At 40.4% G+C, this 26,292-nt stretch overlaps 1 protein-coding gene across 2 annotated transcripts; it reads left to right on the plus strand.

The window, feature by feature from the left end:
• Nucleotides 1–261: 261 nt before the first annotated feature.
• Nucleotides 262–24,514, plus strand: zgc:153675 (uncharacterized protein LOC768179 homolog). Of its 2 annotated transcripts, none has more exons than XM_028797061.2 (3): nucleotides 262–545; nucleotides 18,351–18,426; nucleotides 22,660–24,514. In XM_028797061.2, exons 1-3 carry the CDS (start codon nucleotides 537–539, stop codon nucleotides 22,944–22,946), a joined length of 372 nt encoding a protein of 123 aa, XP_028652894.1. In that variant the 5' UTR covers nucleotides 262–536; the 3' UTR covers nucleotides 22,947–24,514. The 2 variants fall into 2 exon arrangements, with proteins under 2 accessions (XP_028652894.1, XP_051780625.1); XM_051924665.1 differs by having other exon boundaries at nucleotides 262–409.
• Nucleotides 24,515–26,292: the final 1,778 nt, after the last annotated feature.

Here is a 26,292-nt window from a genome sequence, read left to right on the forward strand (position 1 = left end):
ATTAAGAGATGGACGAAGAAATAAAACAAAAGAGACCCAGAAAAAATATAAATCCTTAACAGTAGTACAAACACAAATGCAGCGCTGCAGCATTTTTTTGAGTCTCATAATTTCGACTTTTATTATTAGAACATATTTGTATAGCGCCCACTCCGCTCCCAATCATATTGTTATTAAGAGGGCTGATGCGAAGATTGTCTTTATTATTAAGATCGCTGAGCGCCTTCCAAAAATCCCAGGCGCGCACGTCAGTTCCGGAGTGAACAGCAGCGCCACGTTGGCAAAATCGACAAAATTACAAACTTTGGATGTCGTGTGGCGGCGAGCGGTCTGAGGGACACAGCGCAGCTCTTCTCTCCGACTCACCTATTCTCCTGTCCTTTTTAACGTTTATTTGATAGATTTTCCAGTAAACAAATCTTTTGACATCATATCGCGGATAGTGCATTTTATCTGTATTTTATTGAGAACATATCGGCAAACAGCTACTCACCAGCTTCCAGGTTTTTTATCAATTCGCCGAAGTTGCTAGAAGAATGGTGAAGGTAAGTGCAGAGTGGCATGACACCGCTTTTTGATGTGTTCGTTATGTGCAGCAGGCTGCTGCTGAAGAGAAACGACGGCAGCACAAAAGTGCCAATAATGCAAGTGCGGGGCACGACTATTAAAAACAAAATTGTAAAAGGATCGCATTCTCGGGCACCTTCGTGAGAGCCACGATACACGAAAGAATCGCCAGCGCCAGTTCTTGGGATTGGCGAAATAAACATATGGCAAGTGGGCATTTAACACTGGCGATTTGGGATGGCGGTGTTCTTATTTCAATAAGTTTTGGGATTCGTTTCGTTATTTAAACTTCATTCTCACCAAAGGGGAGTTTGTACCTTTTCTAGCTCGTTATTTGCGACGTTTCTTCATTTTACCTTCGACTCCGAACTGCCACGGACACGTAAACAGATGGTGAGGGAGCAGATGTCTCCGGTCTGCTTTACTTAACGCAGGCACTGAGGTGCAAACGGCGAAGGACGTGCGCTACAATCGCACATAAACAAGTGGCGCATGCACTGATTTGGTGAAATGCCGCTCTTAACAATACTGTTTGCTCATTCCAGGATTGTGAACAATGAATATGGTAAGGTATTTAAGGCATCTTAACTGTAATCGTTAATGTGAGCTCTGGGTATTGACAAAGGCGCTATAAATGGTGTCAATTCTAGATTCTAGGTTTAGAGGCATTACAGTCATTATTAAGAATTCCGGGTATATGAATACGTGCTAAAGCCATTGCGAAAATGGTAATTCAACAGGTAGATTTCCTAAAGATCCTAATGGTTATAGCGCCCGTCCATATACTCATGATTCACATTAACGATCAATGGCCCCTTTGAATAATAATTGTAGTTTTAATTTGAACGTCTGCTCATTTGTACTGATCTTACTAAAATTAGATTGCTCGTTGTTCCAGTACACAGGATTCACATTAACGGCTACAGCGTACTTCATATTTCTGGAACTCACAGTTGTGCCTTTCGTAAACGTGTATAGTGTCCGTATATTTTCCTTGAGACAGTGATGGTTGTGATCATATACTAAACGTTCTCAAGACTCTACGTGAACGCAACCATGTAAACGAGTGACATCCTGCTAGAGAGCACATCGCGGTGGCAAGTCAGTAATAAGGAAATTAAGTAAATGACGGTCCTTGGTAGGCGCCGGGTGATTGGGGGTCCATGTAACTGGGCTTATGTGCGATCTACGGACATAACGAGCGAGCGGAACACTAGAACAATCGCCAAATTCTTCGGACATGCTCGAAAATGCATTAAATGATCCACGGGTACATTCTGGGGTCGCCCAGTGATAATGGGGCATAAATGACTACTCATGTAGCTAGACCGTATGAATTTGGATTAGAAGGTGCCGGTCAAGTGATGTGAATAGAGTACTAAAACAGGAGCAAATCACGAAATCGAACAGTTGTGAAGTTGACGCGTTGCGTCTGTGACGAGGCAGAATGCCTATTTTTAGTTTATAAAGAGATCGTTATTTTTGCTCGCTCCTTTCCACTAAGCACTGCCGATGTGGCGCAGGCACTTCAGTCGTTAACTCGAACTGCTTTAGACCGGTTAGACGACCGCGAGCCTCGCAGCAAAACACACGACGGTGATCTGCGCTGACTGCTGGCCTCAAAGAAAGGGGGGTATGTGAAAACAAAAATAAACTGTTTAATTTCAAATGCAAAAGCAGCGAAAATAACTTATTACAGTCATAAGAAAAGTTTTACAGCAGGAAAAAATTAAAATGCAAAACTCAGCGTGTTTATTATTGCCGTGAAAGAAAGGTTGTTTTCGCGGAGCAATTCGTATTTCTTAACTAGGATGTACATAGGGTGTCATCTTGTGGGGGAAAAAATCGTTTTATGACGCTGCTTGTCATGAAAGGCACGTGGCGTAAGTTAAATTTGAAGGGTTCTATTACAAAAAAATAATAATTCAAATAAAAAATGAATTAGCCCCAACACACGTGAAATTAATTTAAAATTAGTTACAAAATGACCGCTATTAATGAGATACATCAAGCTTATAAGCTACACAAAAAATCGATGGCCATACTCCTATTTCATGGATTTGTGGGTATGATCACACTCTTACCATTTTCATTTCGCTGTCAAGTGGTCAAGCATGTTAGTAATCGGCTTTGTGAAACAACAACTAGGCAGTCACCGACCCGGTGCACGGGCCTTAGCCGCACTGCCTTTAGTTAGGGCACTCAGTCGGTTTTGTCTCCTGGTATTTTTTTTATGGGACCACTAAGCTGACTATTGTTTCTTTTGCATAGGAATAGCATTAAAGTAAAAAAAAAAAAAAAAAAAAAAACTGGATGTACAAAGATTCAAAGATGAAGTTTACATAAATATACCTATTCAGTTAAGTCTGGCATTGTTTATGAAGCTTATTTTTAAATACCTTTACCCAAAGTACCTAATGCAATCAGTAGGCATTTCAATTATTCATATTCACAGCACATAACCTTACAGTTAGAGATCCAGTGTTTTGAAAATATAATGGATCAAATTATGAAATAAAGTGAAATTAAACAAAATGGAAGACCTGTTGTAAATGTGTATTAGTGTCTTCTCCTCATACTGTATGCTTAAGTCAGGCACAAAAGTGCACAGAAGAATTCACAATAATTAATGTTGTGGAACAGAATGTAGTTGAAGAAAATCAAGACTTCCAGCTTTTTACTGTGCAAATAATCTCTTGGATTGAGTGATTTCATTTTTAAGCTCCTGTGTCCACAGATGTAGTACATCCTCAAACATACTGTATAGCAAATGTCACTCTCAAAGTGGTCAAATTGTGTTCAGAGATTCCTAAAACGTTTATATTTTTTGGAAACGTGAAGAGAAGATTTTGACTTTTTCATAATAGTTTTCCAGTGTACACATTTTGTATATACACATCTATGGCATATGTATGGAAAGACTAAGATGTGACAGATGCAATCGTAATGCCAAAAGCTTTCAAAGGAACACATGTCTACACTACATTGGTTAATAAAGACAAAAAACAGCAAGTGTGAATGGTAGAACTGCACCACAGAGCTACACGAGGCAGTGATTTATTTGAGGTACAGTGGAATGGATTGTCCAATGGGTCCAATGTCCTTTGTTTGAATGTCACACCCATTAGTTATCTGTGAGGAGCCTGCATGTTGTCCTTCTCATATTTAACGTGTTTGTTAGGTGCAAATTGATCCTGTGTGAGCAGGAGTGGACTTTGCTCCGATGGCTTTCCCCTGGTGATCTCCTAAACTGGATTAAGTGGATTGGCATGGATGAGCCTTTGACAACATCAGCATTCTTGTATTTTGAAAGAATTACAGTATAAAGATGGTAAAAGAAGAATAATAAAAAATGAAAAAGAGGAAAAATAGCAGCAGCATTCCGCAGAACTACTGTGGGTATCTCAGGGAGACTCTAAGGAATAATGTTTAATTCAGCAAATGACAAATGAGCAAAAAGTGAACCACAATAATTAAATGCATTCAGTCCAGTGACACTGAAAAGTTGATTTCAGACAATGTCAACACCTTTCACAGTGAGGCCACCTTGATACAAGTAAGTTTTTTATAAAAACTAAGCCCAACTTGTGGAGCTGTATGTTTGTAAAGGGAAGAGCGTAACACTAGTTTTTAAACGCAGAGTCTTTGTCTGAACACAAAGTAAACCAATTAAACAAATATATGTTGCTGTCTCAGGATATGCTTTTCAGGTCATTATTGCCACGTGTACAGTGCAAGTTTTAACTTGCTTGTGCTAATCAACACACCTCAGCACTAGGATTAGTGGGCATAACTAGTTTAACTCAGAACTTCTGTCCTCTTTACTTAAAAAATCTCAGGTCACATACAGACTACAATAATAAGAAAATATATTTCAGTGCCACTGTGTGATTAAGCATTAATCTGTCCGTTAGCTTATGTGTATTTCAAATTTTGTACATTGATTGCATCATGCATTGACACTTCTTTAAATGTGCCATCTTCCTACTAAAATTATCTAAAATCTGTCATGGAGAGGATCCTATTTACAAATGATATCAACAAGAACCAGACTTGCTGGGTTATATGTTTTCCACCCAGACCATTTGGTGGGGGGAATATGAAACTTATTTGTCAGATTCTTTTGGCTTTACAGTTACTCCTAATCTCCCAGTAGGCCTATACCCTTTTTAGTAATATCCCATGGTGCATGATTATACTACGAGAAATCTGCTGTGATTTTCAATGTCGTGTTACTCACTGTTGTGAATTGGGAGTCCCAAAGCACATAAATTCTGAAAAGTTTTAATAGCACTTCCAAAAATACCAAATGGGCTGGGGGGTAGGGGTATGTCACTGTCAAGTCCCGGCTTGTAATAAGGGCAAGAACTGAATCTTTACCAAATAAGAACTTTATTTTCCCTAAATGCTATTCTATACCAATGAAGCTCCATGGAGCACAAGAAGCTTGCCCAAAAACAATAAGACATAACAATGCGAAGACCTGAAACAGTAATCCAGAAATAGAGCAGTAAGGTTCAGACCAGAAATAGAGCAGTAAGGTTCAGAAGGCAGTATCTTGGGGTGATTGGCAGGTGGCTCCCCCTCTTGGGGGACCACCCACAAAACACACAGATCATTACATAGACAAAGCGAAAAACAAAGACCGATGTACATAATCAACATGAATAACAAAATTAAACATGAAAAAAAGACACAAAACATGAATCTGAACCCTCAGCCCAGACATGACACTCACATATTGATTTATTTTCTGTAACTGGAAGAATCCCGATCTGCTCTCTATAAGCTACTAAGAAAATGAGAATCATATTATAAAACTAGAAAAAAATCAAAAGTATTTTCAGGACTTGTCAAGAATTCATTAATTCTTTTCTTCAATAGCATCTGGCTCAGTCGTGTTTCTTTTTGATTTTCTTAAATACTACGGGGCTCTGCCTCCTGCTTTCTTCGCTTGACAACCACTGTTTGGGCGCTACATGCTAGCCACTTCACAGCTCTGCGTCTCAAGTATGGGGAAACGGATGTACAATTTAAACAGATTTTTATTTCCATGGGAATTTTTAATATGTGTAATAGACCAATTTTACATTACAGCGAGTAATTAACCATAGTAAAAAAATAGTAAAACGTAGTAAATTGAAAGAAAATTATGTTTCATGTTGTGTTAGAGGTATTCGTTGCGTTATACGTTTTTGTTCTGTTTGGCTTTGAAATTAATATGCAAATACTTTTTAAACTTATACTTTACCGTGAAACTTCAGAAAAAACAATATTTGGAATTAACTTTTCATCAATATCGCATTGAATTTTGATTCTGTGTTTGGAGTTACATTGTGTCTAATGTTAACCGCGGAAGATTTACTACATTACCTTTCTTGTTGCCTGTTAAAATTTTAAATGTCAGAATTGTTTGACTAATTTTGAATACAACTAATCTTGTTCTATTGTATAGCCCATCCCTTATACAAAAATTACGCAATAACATTACGCTACATCCTTCTTTCAACAGTAATTCAGCCGGTGGAAGACCAGATGGTTTTAACGGTTGTAGATATTTTGCAGGATATCTACGGGATGTTTTCATCTTCCGTAACATCACCACCAACTGTTTCAGCATAGTCTATTGATACGAATTTAACCAATTTGCCGTGTAACCGATCAACAGATTTCACTTTAATTTGTATGACTTCATCGGTTCTTTGTGCTAGGATTGCCCGTGTACTCATTTCTTCTGTTGATAACCCTTCGGGATGAAATTCTTCAATAAGATTTGGACATAAGTCTTCTTTTATTAGGAACTTAAAGTGAAGAAAACATAAAAATTTATAAGAGCTGAGAGTGCAGGAACTGTGTCTGACAAAAGCGTTCACACGAATGATAGGTGAGAGGACCGTGGGCATGTGCTGTTAACTGTAAATGGTTGGGAGGAGGGCAGGACTTGAAAAAATCTCTTGGCAGTAATCTCATCTCGTCTCAAGATTTTCTTTTATAATAGAGAGATATGAGGAACTGTCTCATAATGGGCCCTTTGTTCATATGGGTATCTGAGCTAAAGGATACATACAGGGTGCTGAACACAGATTATGATTTATTATAATTTTAATTATTAATGTTTGGAAATTTTGTATTGGCTGTTTTCATGATTTTATCTTTAAGCTTAAAAAGATAAAAAAAGTTTTCCCTTAATATTTAGATGTGGTCAGTGGGGTCAATTCAAATTTACGTAATAAATTGACCTAGTTGGTGGTGAGCATGTTGCCAGTAGGAATGGCATGATATGGAATAGGATGATATGGAGTACTGGATGAAATTCTTCTTGCCATATGAGTTTAGAAAAAGAAGTCTGACTGCTATACAAAAAATTAGTGGAAAACTAGAAAACAAATTTAACGTAAAATGCATCATATCACAAAATGGGCAAGTTATAACAATCTGGACAAGATCAGGCCATTCAGCCCAACAAAGCTTGCCAGTCCTATCCACTTAATCAGAATCAGAAAACTTTATTAATCCTTCTAAAATAACATCAAGTTGAGTTTTGAAAGTCCCTAAAGTCTTCATGTCTTCGCACACTACTTGGTAACTTATTCCATGTGTCTATGGTTCTGTGTGCTAAGTAAAACTTCTTAATGTTTGTGCGAAATTTACCCTTAGCAAGTTTCTCAGTTTCGTAATGTTCTTGCTGAGCTCATTTTAAAGTCACAGTCTCGATCCATGGTACTAATTCCTTTTATAATTTTAAGCACTTCAATCATGTCACCCCTTAATTTCTGTTTAAACAGAGAAGGTTCATCTTGTTTATCCCTTCCTCATAACTCATCCACTGTAGCCCTAGAATCAGCCTAGTCGCTCTTCTCTGGACTTTGTCTAGCGCTGCTATGTCCTTTTTGTAGCCTGGAGACCAAAACTGCACACAGTACTCCAGATGAGGCATCACCAGTGTGTTATAAAGCTCAAGCATAACCCCCTTGGACTTGTACTCTACAAATTGTGCTAAATGACATAGTGACAAATTTGTGCATGCAAAAGGAACTGGGAATTGTTGGTGTGTTATTGTCATACAGGTAATGCCTTTGTGTATGGATTTGTATGTGGACTTTGTAATAAGTGAACCCACCCCATTAAGAATATGTTTCTAGCTCCAGCCCTCTGCCACTCTGTATTGGATTAAATGCATTGACAATGTATGTATGTCCAAAGCTGGTGATTTGAAACATGGAGAGGGAGACAGGAAAAAGCTGCGTCTTGTTCTGTGTTTGCTTAGCGGCATTGTGAGTGAGAGAGAAAGAAGCTACTCTGGTTCAAACAGGAGACATACTGTAAAAAACGTGGTATAGAATAGTGGTTATGAACCATATCAGCAGACAAGGGGTGGTTCTTGGTGCACAATTCATACATTTGTTAAAACAATATGTTTCAGTCTTAAAAGTGTTAACCAGAACCATCAGAATTTTAAAATATACCATGCCGCAGGTGTCCATCAGAACACACTAACCACCTGGTTGCATGTGGAAAGCCAACACATTTATAAGGGCACACAATTCAGGTGGCACTTGATCAGACTAATGAGGATATAAGGCTGTGTTACCACCTACAACCACATTAGGTGTTGAAAATGGAAGTACAGCAGGCAGGTGTCTTTCAAAACACGCTATCTGCCATCACAGTTCACTTTTCAAGTCTGTAATTAGAATTTTAAGTGGTCAGCATCCACCGATTAACCTACTGATTAAACCCAGTGGAAAATGGGCAGCTAAAGTGAACTGCATGGGTAATAATAAGAAGGTTGGAAAAAGCAAATACATTTAAAAGAAAAAGAAAGAAAACAATGGGAAGCACCTGTTCAAAATAAGTGGAAAATTCAAGTTCTGCACGGTGCTCATAAATCCATCTTTCATACCCTATTTTAAGGTAGCTGGGGGGCCAGAGCCTATATTACATAATACTTTACAATTCTTCCATGTCTGCAGCCCACCGTGTGGAAAAAATGTTTTGTAGCATTGGTTGTAATATTCTCATCACCAGAAACTACACGCGTCCCCTTTTTCTTGTTACAGAACTAAAGTAACAACTTCCTTAGTAATTACTTTAATAATTTTTAACTTTTGACTCATGTGACTTCTTAATTTGTTGGGTTATTTCTTGGAAGATTGGTCTTCTTGTAGTGTTGCTCATAACTGAGTGATCTTCCAAAATCTTGCCAAATGTTGAGCATCTCACCATAATCACGACTGATAGAGAGCATCACATTCAAACAAAGTCTGGAGCTAAAAATCATCAACCCCACTGTACCCTCTTTAAAGTTTAAAACAGTAATAAGCATTTAAGTCAAATACTTCCTAAACATGTGTAGATAAATCATGCAAATTAAGAGTTGCAAAGGATTGTGGAGCCAGAAAAATTAACCAATGGATTGCCTTCATGAGTAGGATAGACACATTTTTGAACTGCACTGCGTGCTGCAGCAGGCCTGAGCTCCATCCAGCACTGATCAACTTTGGATTTCACAGGAGCTTTGCTTAAAAATAAAGAGTGACTGAATTACGTCTATTTTAGTGATAGTGTGACATTGTGTGAGGTAATACATACAGTTCATACAGTTGTTGTTGTGTTGAGGATAGCATGGAATGGAGTACACTAAAGCAGCTATACAATCTAATAAAACTAAGTGCCCCCCATAGGTTGGGCAGTGGAGGCAAAATTGCCTTATAGCTGCCAGTGTAAGCAGTTTGGATTTGGGAGGAGTTGATGACCATAAGGGTGACATTGTGGTGCAGTGGTTAAAACAAGACTGAGTGGCATTATGAACAATGCTGCACATCCTCTCTCCAACACACTAACACTGAGGACTTTCAGCCAATGAATCATTCAGCAGAAGTGTGTCAAGAAACTGTTACTGCCAAGTCAGGAGTTTTCTTTCTTTTCATATTTTATTTCTTTTTAGTCATTCTGGTGTGTGTTCAGACCATAATTTGTTTGTGTATATATATATATATATTGTGACGGATAGGGGGTGCTGTCGTCCCCTTGAACCCTCGGATCAGACGCCAGACACCAGATAAAAGTCCAATAATTATTTTTATTCGGACAATAATGTGCACCAAGCACCATCCACTCCACAATACTCATAACCAAATCAATAATCACTACAATACTCAATAAACAATCCTCCACTCCCAGACGTGTTGTCACCCTTCCTCCTGACTCAGCTCGCCCGTCTGGGATTTCCCACAGTCCTTTATAGTCCTTGACCCCGGAAGTGCTTCTGATCCCTCAGTCCATGTGATTATCCAGCACTTCCGGGTCAAGTGAAAACTCTTCTTCTTCATCCCAGAAGTACGTCATTTCCTCTGTCGCTGTGACTAAGACGTACTTCTGGGTTATAGGGAAAATACAAGTCCTTGAGCCTCCCTGTAGCGTCCTCTGGCGGCCCCCATGGTATCCAGCAGGGTTGTGAATAGAAACTCCATTGTCCATGATTCCCTGCTGGCATTCGGGGCACCTCCATGCTGCAGGGAGGGCTCCATCTGGCGGCCTGGGGATATTGGCCGGGATGAATGGCCGGCCATATCCCACAATATATAATATATATACTGTACATATAAAGGGGTGCACATAACTTTTTCAGTGAGTTACTCAAGTGAGTACCATCAGATGGAGTTTGGTACGCAATTCAATTCAAAGAGCTTTATTGGCATGACCATAAACAGTTTTGCCAAAGAAATTGAAAAAAATGAAATAAAATAATTTCTATAACAGATTTAACAGTAAGGTAAAGAATTAGGGTAAAAAATAAATACAGATACAACAACAATAATAATAAAAATATAGTAGCAGCTTAAAAAGTGGTAAGAATCAGAAATACCTGATCACTCTGTACAGAGTAAGGTTTTAATAAGTGCAACCTTCCTCACTGTCCTCCTTGCTGTCTACCTCACAGTCCTCTACTTCAGCTTCCTGCATGGTAGATGATGATGCTACAGATGCATCTCCCTCTCCTTGGTTAAGCCTCCCCTTAGCTGTCTCCATCCACAGGTCAACCACTGGTTTTGGGTCAAATGTCTCTGTGGTCTTCTTTGACTGGTGGATGTGCATTAGGGCCATGAGGCGAGCATGTGACATGTATTATGTTAAGATTTGAGAATCCCCTCTCACAGGCTACACTGCTCAAACGCAGTGTAAGAGACAGTTTAACCAATCTGACAATGTTGGAGTAAAGATCTGGATTGCTTGTATATATTATCTGGACCAAGTCATACACAGAGGATGCTGCCAAGCGTTTCCCTGTTTGCTTTTAAGCGCATCCATTCTGTGACAGTTGTGTCTTTGTCAAGACTCAGTGTGGCTTCATAATTCTGAAGAATGGTACAAACTCTTGTGTTGCCAAAACGATGTAAATCTTGTATTTCCTGAGGCCAAGTTGAAGGATCAAATACTAAGAAATGATCACATGACTTCAGTGAGTCATATCTAATTCCAGACTCCTCAGTTAACCCCCTGAGTAAATATATCTTGTCCCTGTCACCATCAGCATTAGAAACAGTGAATGCTCTGTAGTGGCCTTCAGCATCAAGCAAAAGTGTAAACTGTCCTATGGCCACCATGAGTTCATCCTTACATTCTCCAATGCTCAGCTTTTCTTTCTGAAACACAATGGATGTGGTCTTCAAAATCTTGCCAATGTCAAGTACGTTGCCCAGAAAACACTGAAATTGGTCTGTGCAGATATGCTGCAAGTCACTGTTATCACTCGTGGCCAGTTGCATTTTAATGGCTGGCAATAATCATGATATTTTTAGCAGTGTGTCATGCCTCCATGCAGTACATCTGATATTATGAAATTTACCCAATTTCACAAAGGAGATCCCATGCTCTTCACACAACTTCTTAAGCACAGCCCAATTTTTTGCTCCACCTTTTTGTAAATAAAACTGCAGCAGCTTGACCACGGAGTGATTAAAGGTCTCACAGTAAGGAACGTTGCGATCAGCTGATTTTCCTCAGTTTTCTAGTGTGTGTGCTGTGTACAGAATGTGCACAAGGGAGTCTCCTACTGCAGCCACTTGCCGAACTTTCGGAACAATGCCGTTTTATATACTGACGTTAACAGCAGCCCTGTCTGTGTATACAGCGACCAACTTTCTCTTCCAGTTGTCCAAGCCTGCTTCCTGGAAAAGTTTGAGTCCTTCTGTTACAGCCTGCGCAGATCGGTCAGCACCCAGTTCGATTAGTCCAAGGAACTCCGTGGTAAACTGCCCGATGTTGGACACAGACAAAATAAAAATGATGTCATGCTTGGTTTTAATGATGTCTTCCGATCCATCAAAAATCAGTCCCCAAAATTCAGCAGACTCCAACTTTGCTTTCAACTCTGCACTCATAGTGCGCGCGATGGTCTGCATTATCTGTGTGGCCGCCTCACGTGAATGATACACAGTTCTGACATTTACTCCTAGCCGCTCCAGTAAAGGAATATCTTCAGCATAGGAAGATAGGGGACGAGCGTGTTTAGCTTTATGAAAGGCAAGGAGAAAAATATTACACAGAGCTTGCCGTTGTTCTTCATTTACCTTTGTTCACCATCTAGCTAGAGGGCGAGTGGAAATTTCTTCCTGACTAGCTTGTTTATTAGAAATAGCTTGTACTACATTCATTTGCTCCTTGCTCTTTTCATGTTTGTCAAATAACGGATGACTGAAATTCTTTGAGCTTGTATAAAAGGCACTTGTTTTGTCTGTGATACGTGGCTGCGAGCGGCACAACTTACACCACATTTCAGTGTGCTCATCATTAGCCTCAAGCCACGGCACATCTTAGAGCCACTTTTCAGAAAAAACTCTTTTTTTTCTGCTCTGGCTCGGCTTGTTGTTTCTTTGCAGGTGGTGAAACACCAAAGTTGATGCTTAATGTCTGTTGTTTTTTAGACATATTGGAAACACAAGATAATCAAAACCAAAAAGAAAACAACGTATATTAGCAACATGAGGTGTCGATGCCCTCTCTGACCGTCAGGTATGCACCGGTGCCGTAGGGACACAGATGGCGTTACACATTTACAATTTTTGTTGCGCATGCGTACCAGCGTACCAGTTATGTGCACCCCTGTATTTTATTTATATATATATATATATATATATATATATATATATATATATATATATATATATATATATTCACGGCATTCGTACTCTGAATCACAATCTGATTGTATGGGTGGTTACCTACCAGGTAACGCTTCTGGTTGGTCAGCAAGTCGGCTAACATCCGCCACGGTGCCCTCAGTTGTGAGAAGCAGATCATAGAATGGTTGAAATAGTTTACTGTCAAATAATGCAAAGAGTACGCGACACGTGTTTCGCCCTAATTCTGGGCTCATCAGGCATACACACTCTACTGCACTCCCTCTCGGGAATCGAACCTCGGACGTCAGCGCTAGAGGCGAAGCCCCTAACGTTGCGCCACGGCGTGTGGTTCGTTTATTTGACAGTATGTAGATTGGGGTAATTACATTCATGTCACATGACGAATGCCGGGGGTTTCGCCTCTAGTGCAGACGTCCGAGGTTCGATTCCCGAGAGGGAGTGCAGTAGAGTGTGTACGCCTGATGAGCCCAGAATTAGGGCGAAACACGTGTCGCGTACTCTTTGCATTATTTGACAGTAAACTATTTCAACCATTCTATGATCTGCTTCTCACAACTGAGGGCACCGTGGCGGATGTTAGCTGACTTGCTGACCAACCACAAGCGTTACCTGGTAGGTAACCACCCATACAATCAGATTGTGATTCAGACTACGAATGCCATGAATGTAATTACCCTGATCTACATGCTGTCAAATAAACGAACCACACGCCGTGGCGCAACGTTAGGGGCTTTGCCTCTAGCGCTGACGTCCGAGGTTCGATTCCCGAGAGGGAGTGCAGTAGAGTGTGTACGCCTGATGAGCCCAGAACTAGGGCAAAACACGTGTTGCGTACTCTTTGCATTATTTGACAGTAAACTATATATATATATATATATATATATATATATATATATATATATATATATATATATATATATATATATATATACATACAATATACAGTGCATCCGGAAATTATTCACAGCGCATCACTTTTTCCACATTTTGTTATGTTACAGCCTTATTCCAAAATGGATTAAATTCATTTTTTTCCTCAGAATTCTACACACAACACCCCATAATGACAACGTGAAAAAAGTTTATTTGAGGTTTTTGCAAATTTATTAAAAATAAAAAAACTGAGAAAGCACATGTACATAAGTATTCACAGCCTTTGCCATGAAGCTCAAAATTGAGCTCAGGTGCATCCTGTTTCCCCTGATCATCCTTGAGATGTTTCTGCAGCTTCATTGGAGTCCACCTGTGGTAAATTCAGTTGATTGGACGTGATTTGGAAAGGCACACACCTGTCTCTATAAGGTCCCACAGTTGACAGTTCATGTCAGAGCACAAACCAAGAATGAAGTCAAAGGAATTGTCTGTAGACCTCCGAGACAGGATTGTCTTGAGGCACAAATCTGGGGAAGGTTAAAGAAAAATTTCTGCTGCTTTGAAGGTCCCAATGAGCACAGTGGCCTCCATCATCCGTAAGTGGAAGAAGTTCGAAACCACCAGGACTCTTACTAGAGCTGACCGGCCATCTAAACTGAGCGATCGGGGGAGAAGGGCCTTAGTCAGGGAGGTGACCAAGAACCCGATGGTCACTCTGTCAGAGCTCCAGAGGTCCTCTGTGGAGAGAGGAGAACCTTCCAGAAGGACAGCCATCTCTGCAGCAATCCCCTAATCAGGCCTGTATGGTAGAGTGGCCAGACGGAAGCCACTCCTTAGTAAAAGGCACATGGCAGCCCGCCTGGAGTTTGCCAAAAGGCACCAGAAGGACTCTCAGACCATGAGAAAGAAAATTCTCTGGTCTGATGAGACAAAGATTGAACTCTTTGGTGTGAATGCCAGGCATCACGTTTGGAGGAAACCAGGCACCGCTCATCACCAGGCCAATACCATCCCTACAGTGAAGCATGGTGGTGGCAGCATCATGCTGTGGGGATGTTTTTTCAGCGGCAGGGACTGGGAGACTAGTCAGGATAAAGGGAAAGATGACTGCAGCAATGTACAGAGACATCCTGGATGAAAACCTGCTCCAGAGCGCTCTTGACCTCAGACTGGGGCGACGGTTCATCTTTCAGCAGGACAACGACCCTAAGCACACAGCCAAGATATCAAAGGAGTGGCTTCAGGACAACTCTGTGAATGTCCTTGAGTGGCCCAGCCAGAGCCCAGACTTGAATCCGATTGAACATCTCTGGAGAGATCCTAAAATGGCTGTGCACCGACGCTTCCCATCCAAACTGATGGAGCTTGAGAGGTGCTGCAAAGAGGAATGGGCGAAACTAGCCAAGGATAGGTGTGCCAAGCTTGTGGCATCATATTCAACAAGACTTGAGGCTGTAATTGCTGCCAAAGGTGCATCGACAAAGTATTGAGCAAAGGCTGTGAATACTTATGTACATTGGATTTCTCCGTTTTTTTATTTTTAATAAATTTGCAAAAACCTCAAGTAAACTTTTTTCACGTTGTCATTATGGGGTGTTGTGTGTAGGACTCTGAGGAAAAAAATGAATTTAATCCATTTTGGAATAAGGCTGTAACATAACAAAATGTGGAAAAAGTGATGCACTGTGAATACTTTCTGGATGCACTGTAATATATATATATATATATATACACACACACACACACACTAGGGGGGCAAGCCCCCCTGGCGCCTTTGGCGCCCAACCCCTAGTTGCGGCCAGAGTATTGGTAAAATCTGTAAATGTACAAAAGAAATATTATTATTTATTGGAGTCAAAATCACAAAATTCTATAAATATGTAAAAGAAAAATGATTATTTAACGGAGTAAAAGTCATGAAATGAGAATAAAATATTTACTCTCTTACCGATTGGAGTATTCCTGTTAAACTGAGGTTCACTATGCTCGATGAATATTTATAAGAGACTAAATAAACGATCCATTCATTTTAACTGGCATTCGTATAAACCATGACTTTTATGATATTTTAGTTTATAATTTAAAAATGGAATAAGAATCCGAAGATCTAACAACATCACATTAAAGTTCGATAAATTCTGAAAAGAATGATACCAAACATATATATGTAGGTTTTAAAATAAGCCCGATTTAAAGCGTGACATAAAATTGTCAAATAAAATCGTTGCACTTTTAGACTTAGGATTTTATAAAATATATATATATATATATATACACATATAATCTATCTATTGATGCATTATTTAAAGAAGTCCTGTAATTTCCACCTGGAGACAAATAAAAGTTCTGTCTAGTGATGCTGCTCCTTTAGAAATGCAGTATCATGGGTGTGAATCCAGTGTCCAGTTGTTGTCTGTGAGGAGTTCACATGTTCTTTACATGTTTCTGTGGGTTTTAATCCCATATCCCCAAAGATGTGTGTTTGTTTGGGTATTTGGAGATTCTAAATGGCTCCCAAGTGAGTGTGGGTGAAGGTTTATGCATAAGAGGGCACTTGGATTGACTGATGCCCTGTTCAAGGTTGTTTCTCGCATTGTGCCTAGTACCCTCAGGATACTCTTCGCCCCTTACTGTGATCATGAATTGGATTATGATATGATGAGTATGAGGTAAAGAAACAGAATGTCACCTTGCAGATCAGTACGTGTGTTTTAATATTTTAGGCCAGTGCCACTTTTAGTGTCATCATTTTATCTCATATTCTAGCACTTTGACTTCCAGTTTCCAGATCACCATCTTCTTTTATAATACGCTACCATGGCTGTCTGTCTGTCCAGGATTTTAAATCACCTGTAGCTTGCTACCATTTGAACTATTGACTTGAAATTTGGTACACGTATACTACTTGATGTCTACTATCCGCTTTTGGGGTGATGATTGACCTCCAAGGTTATTCTGCTTTTTATTTTTATTTTATTTTATTGTAGAGTCAACTCTTGACAGCGGCCAGCAGGGCTGCCATGCGGCGCATGCGTACAGGCGCTGTTCTCATCCCTACCACATTCGCCATCACTTCCCCTACCTCTTCATATCTTAAATCATTGTTGAGGCAGTTTGAAGACTTAAATCCCAGCTTAAGTGAAAAATTAAGGAAAAAGTAATTGCAATACAAACACTGACTTAATCAGTTTTAACGTGAAAAGATGCCGACAAAAGAAGAGAAGACGCGGGCCACTAGGGTGGAGAAAAGAAGAGCTGCTCAGAGAGCAGCAAGCGCTTCAACCTCTGAGCAAATGAATGCTAAACGTACAGAGAGAGAGTATGAAAACTAGGAATGCTCAAGTCAAGTGTATTCACTGCACATTATCGTGCAGTGCGCCGTTACTGGTACAGTATATTTTAGGAAAAATGAACTGTTAGGAATGACAAGGTGAAAGTGGCACAGATATCCATCCATGTGCTTTACTGTTTCATTTGTGGTGTGGTGGCCTCAAATCTAAGTAGGCCTGCTTGTTTTTTCGTCTGTTACTATTGTGAAGCACTTTGAACTGCTTTCATGTATAACGATATACTATATAAATAAGTAGCCTATTGCTAAACAAAAAAAAATGAGAGTGGACCACTCAGACCTCAGCAGTTGTTCACCAAAAATAATATCTAGTTGATGTTTAGTAAGTTCCCAAGCTAAACAGCAACAACATTTATTTCTACAGCACATTTTCATACACAGGATGTAGAGCAAAGTGCTTTACACAATGTCAAAAAAGTAGGAAAAAGCAAAGAGAAACAAATTAAAATTAGACAAGAATAGTAAATACATATGCACTTACACAACACAGAAGATTAGTAAAAAGGCAGAGTCTTTATATATATATATAGTAACATATTTTAAGACTCAAAAGACAAGTCCGGTGATAAGGTCAAATGGCCTGGCAGTTTCCTTACATGCATGTAGAGGAAAGTGTTTCTGCAGGAAATGTACTCTTCAGCGGTTCTACTTTGCTCCTGCATTGAACACAATGAGCTTCATTTTATTACCTCTTTATTGTGGACTGACAACGTGACATGCCACCTTAATTCTGGTTTATACTTGAAGCATCAGCGCGGCACAAATAACGTCATTTTTGGAGACACACTGCTGCACCTGGCCAGGTTTGTGTTTTGACCGAGTGTTGAAATTCTGTTGTCTATGCTGAGCAGTGGACACGGCAGCTGTGTATCCAAGATTGGGGAATTTAAAGAAAAGGCTGGTTACGGAGGTTCCAGAATGATGAATGAAGGGCTGTATATGAAGCAACAGGTCATTAAAACGCAAGGAAGATATGCAAAAACATTTGAAATGCATCTCCTGATCATATGGGCACCCACTCACGACAATATTCCACTCGCCCTTCCTTCACCACTTTTAGTCAATAGGTCTGACATTCTGCCTTCTCCTTTTCTTCCACTCAAAGTCTGTAATACCAGGTAAACTTCATTCTTCTGTCTGCAGAGTCTCACATCCTCTGCTGTGACATTACCAGCTACAGTATGTGACTGTGGCCCAACACTGTCACGTATTGACTTGGAGAATATCAATGTGTGTGTTTCGGTCCCTCCCTGTGCGTCGGCGTAATGTGGTAAATATAAACCAGACTTTAGCTCTCAGCCCCATGGATGGTAGCTCAAGGTGCCTCCCTTAGCCCTTTGTTTTATTACTGTGGTGTGTTTTAGAAAGTGGTGCCATTATTTCACCCTTCTTTCTTTGCTTTTTTTTTTTTTCAGGCTGTCGGCTCTGAAATGCATAGAGGAACCAGCTTCCAAGAAACAGAGCCTGAAAATCAGACTCAAGAACCAGAAGGTGATCCATCTTCCCTTTTCCTGCTTTCTCTTTATGAATTTGTGACTTGGGAATTTCCAGAAAAATCACCCGGACTTTCACCATCACAAGCACCTAGGCAGCCAATCGAAATGGAAACTGCTTTGTAGTGGTTCAGTTGAGAGTGTGTGTCCTCTCCATTAGTGCCAACTTCTGTCCCGACCAAGATCATAACTAGGGCTCAGCTCCTCCCTTTTATTTAATTACCATTTAGTCAAACATACGTTGATATCTTGGAAGACATATAGTAAAAACATGGCTGGAGAAGTCTGATTTTCTTGAAATCCATTCATCCATTATCAAACACACTTACAGTAAATAAGATTAGTTTTTTTTTTGTTCTACATTTCAACTTGTACAATTTCTTATATTAGGAATTTGTTAGTTTTTGTATATCCCTTGGGGTCAGAGCGTAGGGTGAGCCATTATACAGCGCCCCTGGAGCAATTGCATGTTAAGGGCCGTGCTTAAGGGCCCAGCAGAGTAGCATCTCTTTTGGTAGTAATAGGGATTCTGACCGGCAACCATCCAGATACCATCACAGGTCCTTAGAAAGGAGGACATCATTCACATCCATCTGGGTGGCTCCTAGCAATATTTTCCCAATATTTCAGCTGTACACTTTTAAAAAGTTGTGAAAGATTCCATGTTAGCTCCGTGACTCAATAGTTGGCTACAGATTCTCAAAGCCCTTTATGTTATGAAGTGCGTCCTGGCTTCTGTGTTAAAATTATTTTCTCATAATTTACACTCGTATTCATGAGTACTTCCTAAATCTAGTTCAGGTTTAAAGAAATACTCCACCCAAAACTGATATTTTGTTATGTTACTTACCTCATGTAGTTTGTAGTGGTGGCTGAGAAATTTTTTTATCTCATATTTTTCTGGAGAAAGGACATAACAAAGATTCTAATTGAATGGGACCCAGCAGTGACCAATCCTGGTCAGCAGCAAACAATGTGAAAAACATCCATGGAAAAAAGAAAAAAATCCTGCATAAGTTTATCCTTTTGCATTCTCAGAACACACAAAAATATGTGCATTTTTTTGCAAAAATATTAATAATTCTTACTTCCAGGAAACTCATTGCCTGATATGAACTAAACTGAAGATCCACCTCTCACCATCATTGATTGATCAAGAATCCTGTCTTCAGTTTATAAGCTCTGTATTGTGGGAATGCAGAGTGAAAAGGAAAAAAAGCAAGCATAATAATAAGAAACAAATGAATTCAGAAAGAATGCAGACCCCTTCACTTTCTGCACATTTTTTTTGTGTTGTAGATTTAATTTTAAATGGAATCTTTTGCCCATCGATAAACCGTAATGACAAAGTAAAAGACGAAAGTGAAAATGTGTTTTCAGCAGGGTTTGCACATTTTTTCAAAATGAAAAAGTGAAATCCCTCATTCATAAGGTCCTTGCAGAAAACCTGCTTGAGAGTGCACACGACCTCAGACTGGGGGCAATGGTTCACCTTTTATCATGACACTGACCCAAACCATACACCCAACACAATGCTGGAGTGGCTTTGAGGACGAGTCTCTTACTGTTCTTTGAGTGGCCCAGCCAAAGCCCAGACTTAAACCCCATAGAACATCTGCGGAGGGACCTGAAGATGGCAGTTTACAGAAGATTCCCATCTGAAAGGATCTGCCAGGATAAACTGGCCAAATCCAGGCTTGCAAAACTTGAAGAGACTTACCCAAGAAGGTTCGAACGAGTAATTGCTGCCAAAGAGAATTCTATAAAGTACCGAATTAAACGTTTGAATACTTTTATGAATGATGGATTTCACTTTTTGATTAAAAAAAAAAAAATAAACAAATTGCAAACCTTTCTGAAAACACATTTTCACTTTGTCATTATGGATTATTGAGTGCAGTTTGATGGACAAATGTATCTGTTTAAAATTAAATCTACAGTATGCAAAAAGTGAATGGGTCTGAATACTCTCTGACTCCACTGTATGTTGTCTATGAAAGAATAATAATTTATAACCAGGGTGTATATATATATATATATATATATATATATATATATATATATATATAATTATATTCATTGCATTCGTAGTCTGAGTCCCAAGCTGATTGTATGGGTGGTTACCTACCAGGTAATGCAAGTGGTTGGTCTGCCATTTGTCAAACATCCATCACGGGGCCCTCTTCAGTTGCAAGAAGCAGATCATGGAATGTTGCATAGTTTACTGTCAAATAATGCAAAGAGTATGCGACATGTGTTTCGCCCTTATTTGGGCTCATCAGGCCCCGTGGTGGATGTTTGCCAAATGGCAGACCAACCACCTGTGTTACCTGGTAGGTAACCACCCATACAATCAGGTCGGGACTCAGACTACGAAGGCAATGAATGTAATTACTCCAATCTACAGGCTGTCAAATAAATGAACTACACGCCGTGGCGCAGTGTAAAGGGACTTTGTTTCTGATACTGACGTCCGAGGTTCGATCCCTGCAAGGGGAGCAGTAGAGTGTGTATGCCTGATGAGCCCAAATAAGGGCGAAACACGTGTCGCATACTCTTTGCATTATTTGACAGTAAACTATGCAATAATATATTATATATATATATATATATATATATATATATATATATATATATATATATATATATACACACACACACACAGATAGATGGATAGATAGATAGATAGATAGAGTGCAAAGCCCATTAAATACCAAAGTGGCATATTGAATTTTGATTGAACGTCTTGGCTGCCTATAATAATGGTTGCTGTAGGAAGGCACTAACATGCATTCTAACGATGGTTGCTGCTTTATGCCCAAAGGTGTGACCCCACAGCCTTAAGTTGGAAAGAAACAGGTTCAGGAAGTGGATGCCAGGAATGGTGAGATGAATTTGGGTCCATTGGGCATTTCATGAATTTAGAACAGTGGGAGTGTTGCTGCCTCGTGGCACTGGGTTCAAGTTTTGGCCTGTGCAGAGCTTGCATGTTCTCTCCGTGTTCCTGTAGGTTAAACTGACAAGTAACTCTAAATCACCATAATGTGACAAAATGGTGACCTGTCTGGGGTTGGATGCTGAAGGGTTAGATTCCAATTCTGTGTAGTGGAAGAAAGTGGATTTTAAAAAAATAAAAGGATGGAGGGCAGCACAGAGGAAGAGATGTGTATATTAAGAATTGCGGAGAGTCTCTGATAGCTGACATTATTACAATACCATTCACCCATCAGCATAGCATCACTGATTCATTATGGGGCATAAAGTGGGTTTGTTGGGAGTGTAGAAGTGGAACACTTTGGAAATACAAGGGTAACTGACACTGCAGTTTTATGTTGTGCAGAAGATGTTGTTTTGTCATAAAACATGCATAACATAGCTAATGACTACGCACCCAGGCAAGACGCTGGCAAGAAGAGGATGAGATCGATCTGCTGCTGATGTCTACGGGATGTATGATTGTTAAACTGCCTTGCAGTAAGGAGACCAGGGTTCACGTCCCAGGTGTTCCCTGCATGTTCTCCCTGTGTCTGTATGGATTTCCTCTGACAATCAAAAGATCTGCTAATTAGATGGATTGGCGTTGTCAAATTGGCCTAAATTTTGTATTTGTGTGCCCTGTGATGGACTGGCACCTTATCCAGGAATAGTTCCTGCTTTGTACCCGATGACTGCTGAAACAGGCTGCAGCCAGCCAGTGACCCTGCCCTGGATAAGCAGATTAGGAAAATGGAATGGAGGACGTCATACGTATGGGCAAATGTACACTAACCAGAGCAGATCACGTCAACTCTGTGTGCCAGAGTTTTTAATAACATCACATTCTTAATTCAGTTCTGGGGGCCACAGCCTAACGTGGTAGCACTGGACGCTTTTTATGTAATGTAAATAGTTTTTTAGAATCTGTAAAGAATGAATGAATGATCACTGTGAAGGTGATATTCTACACCGAGAAGAGCACAGTTCAAAGTATTGTATACAGCAAGATTTAAATAGGAAATAAAATGTCAAATTTTAAGAGACAGCAAAACTCCACAAGTGAGGTATATATGCCAGGCTCTTGACCAACAAATGAAATCCATGTCTAAAATGTAGAAAAGCCCCGTTACCCCTGGAGCCACATACTCAGACCGGCCAGATGGACATGAACACAGAACTGTTTAGTGGGGAAAATGAGTGCCGACATGTCGGGCAACTCAAAAACTCACACTTGTTATGGTTTCATCTCTTACAGGTGGCGGGAAGGAACATCCAGTGTCAGAGCCTGGCATGATCTGGAAGGTGACCGGTGGCATCTTCAGCGTCACCAAGGGAGTGGTGGGAGCCACAGTAGGCGGCGTGGCCTGGCTGGGAGGAAAGGGCTTGGAAATGACCAAATCTGCAGTGACGAGTGTGCCAGCTGCCGGCGTGGGCTTAGTGAAGGGCGGCGTATCTGCAGTGGCGGGTGGCGTGAGCACCGTAGGGTCAACGGTGGCCAGCAAAGTAACTTTTAAAGCAAAGAGGAAGGATAAAGCGGAATGAACTGGCAGTGTTGGGTGAGCTCTGAAGGGACTAGAAGTTTTAGGCCGTGACTTTCTGTGACGCGTCCATATGTGTCTGCTTCGTTTTTTTTTTTTTTTGTTTTTTAAGTTTTCATTTTCAGTATTAAGAGTTTTGTTGGAAAAAAATATTTGTATATTTTTTAAACAAACCAGCAAATGTGTAACCATCATTTCAAGCTGTACATGTTCAACGCAGCAACGTGTTTATAGTGCCTCCCAAGACGTGCGTCACACATTTGGAATTATGACTGGGGTTGGAAGTTTCTCTCCAGCGTTCAAGAATCTTTCCGTTGCCCAGCTACACCAGATTTTTGACTCATGTAAGAATGTGCCTTTTAGTTTCTTAAGTTTCCATGAGAGTGTGAAGTGCATCACCTCTCTGCCTTGACCTGTGGGCCATTTCCAAGAATAACGTCTTTGTGTTTGTTTGTAACAGCTCTTTGATATTTAGGGGAAGGGCATGAGCTGTGGATGTGATGTTGTTAACTTGTACTTTGGACTGTGGGACGGGTTGGAGACATGGAAGGGTGGTGAGTTGGTCATTTGTGGCTGGCACAAATGTTGAATTTTTTTTGTATTATTTCACTAATAAATATGGCAAAAAAAAAGGGACTGTGAGACTTCGAAGAAAAAATGTGGAGAAATTGGAATTAACTGTTAAGAGGCTAAATATTCTGACTACATATACATTTACTCACTGGCAGCCCCTAGTGTGTTGTCTCAACTGCCCGCTCCGATCATTACATTGCACTCATTTGACAGCCCACCCTGTCTGCTCAAGACTTTGGACTGCCGTGCTTGTTGAGACTTTTCTGCAGCGTCACCCACATGCCCAGGGTCCGGATTAAGACGAAATTGGGCCTGATGCTGCAGCGCAAAAAAGGCCTATTTTTTTCTCGACATTATTGGTGCATGTGCATTCGACACTCACTCGTCTGTCTTCATCTGGGCCTATTTCAGGAATGGGCCTAATGTTGCAGCATCAATAGCACCCACCTTAATCCGGCCCTGCACATGCCCCACCTTAGCTGCTGCCACCACGTTGTTTTTGTCTTCATGTTTTCAGAAACATTAAATAGAAACATCTGCCATTGCTTTTCACATGCATGCAGTTTTACACAGAGAGGGGCACACATCCAAGCGTTGTGCTGTCACCTTCACTGCAGCCTTTGAGGCTTCCAGATCTTTCTGAGGCAGGTAACACGCGGGTCCAATTTCATCAGCCTTTTGATTTTGTTCGACATTGTCCTCCCACAGGTAAGGCTGAGCTGCCAAGGCCTTGAGAGTTCCATTTTATTTCTGGGTTTTGCCTTATGGGGCTTGCTGTTGTAGCGTGCATTTGCCTGCACAGGGACCTGGGAATCCCATAAGGTGCAGGTTGGTGAGCGTATTTATAGAATCAGATGAGGATTTGGTTAGTAATTAGTGTCACAGCGGGATGCTAAAAAGCAAGGAAACAAAAATGGGCAACATAGGGCTTCTTTTTTGTTTTTGGAATGAGCCTAACCTTTCTTAAATTTGCTAATAAAAGAAGACTTTCTCATTGGACTTGGGCCTCACTACTTGTTCATTGGCTTCTGTCTTGTTGGATTCCAGCTACCCACAAAAACAGCTGCTCACCTCTGGAGCTATAAACAATTGGACAAGGTGAGCAGCATTTCAGAGCTCCCATTCGTGACTATCTTGCATCAGAAAAGAGAAAATGTATCTCGCAGGGACACACCATCTGAGTATGCGTTTCCATTTAGCAGATTACATTTGATTTGTGTCATTTTGAGCGGCAGGGCTGCTTCAGGGGACCAGCCAACGTGGTAAAGGAACCCACCTTGTAGTAGATGAACTGCTGTGGTGTGTCCGTCCAGCCAGAGCGTTCAGTTGCTTCATCATCAACATCTTTCAGGCTGCATCCTCTAGAGAATTGAGACACAATATATTGCTTGGTGTTAAAAGACAAAGATAAGTGTGTCAAGTGCGCACAAACATGTTCACTGTGGCCTGGGAGTGCTTCTGCCTCTTTTGGAGGCAGCTAACAGCTGTCCCATTTGAACATTTGAAAGAATATACATTAAGCTGCACCCCTTACAGCAGGGCTCATAGCAGCGCGCACAGAGCGTCAGCAGTGGGATTTAAACTCGCTACCTCGAGCTTTCTGAAAGAGTGAGGCTTCTGCAAGTGCCACTATTTATCTCTCATCATCCATCTCATTAAGAATGCTACAATGAAGAAGGACACAAAATAGTGCTGCGGTAAAGACTCCATTAGCTCGGTTAGGGACCCTTGTGTTCTTGGAGGAACCTTTAAATAAATATGGGAGGAGTGATTCAGTAGCGGCTGACAACAAGCAGACTGACCCTTTTTTTTTTGGCATAAGGGAAACAGCTAGAGCAGCAATTTTCAATCATTTTGACTTGAAGAAAGAAACAGCAAAACACTAAGAAAATCTTTGTGGAGCAGGGTGTTGGATAATACAATAAACTTAATTTACTCTCTTATCAGAATTTGTCCAACTAGTGTCTGATGTAGAAATCATTTTTTTAAAAGACATTTTAAAACTCTGACTTCTTAATAGAGTGGGGATTCTACTGCCTAGATTTATTAACATTAGATCAGAGGATCAAATCCCCATTTGAGGTCTGAGCATTTAAATGTACTAACATTAGGCAGGACAGCCCTGGTCGTGTAACAGGTGTTGGGGTTTCCATTCTTGGAACTTTGAATGCTCACATTTGATATGAATTACAGTAAGTGGAGGACAAGCAAGGGGAGGAAACAGGTTGGGTGGCGGAGGCGGATTGTACTGGACGTGAGAGCCCAGAATACATAGACACCTGCTACAAAGGACAGAACTTAACTGAAAGCGTTCACATTGGCAAAAAAAAAAAAAGACCTGAGAATTTACCATTTTTTGTACGGACTGAGGTTTGTGAGACTCTGAACTAGCGAGTTAGGTTGATCAACTGGAGGCCATGCTTAAAGAAGGCTTATGATTAATGTTCAAAGTTGGATCAGGATTCAAGCCTGCTCTGTTTTTTTCAACTTTCAGTCTAGCCAAGCAAAGTGCAAATGAATGTGGATTTGCTTTCTAGATGGAGGTCATCATGCTGATGAGGGCTTAAGATCCTTTACTCACAAGGGGGGAAAAAATTACACTTGCGAGCCAACAGCAAAGTTTCCTCACAAAAATGTCAATTATATTCATCAGGAAGCTACAAATTCTGAAACGTTTTTAAGTTTCTACTGCCAGATAAAATTGTGAATGCAGGCTAAGGACATTCCTAAAGAGCAGACTGGGAGCAAGGGAAGACAAACATTGCTAGTTCTCCAAG

This window comes from Erpetoichthys calabaricus, chromosome 3 (assembly GCF_900747795.2).
Source record: "Erpetoichthys calabaricus chromosome 3, fErpCal1.3, whole genome shotgun sequence".
Classification (NCBI taxonomy): domain Eukaryota; kingdom Metazoa; phylum Chordata; class Cladistia; order Polypteriformes; family Polypteridae; genus Erpetoichthys; species Erpetoichthys calabaricus.

Coding starts and splice junctions, on each gene's coding strand:
- zgc:153675 (XM_028797061.2), top strand. Junction 18,427..22,659: donor TCAGACTCAAGAACCAGAAG/GTGATCCATCTT, acceptor CATCTCTTACAG/GTGGCGGGAAGGAACATCCA.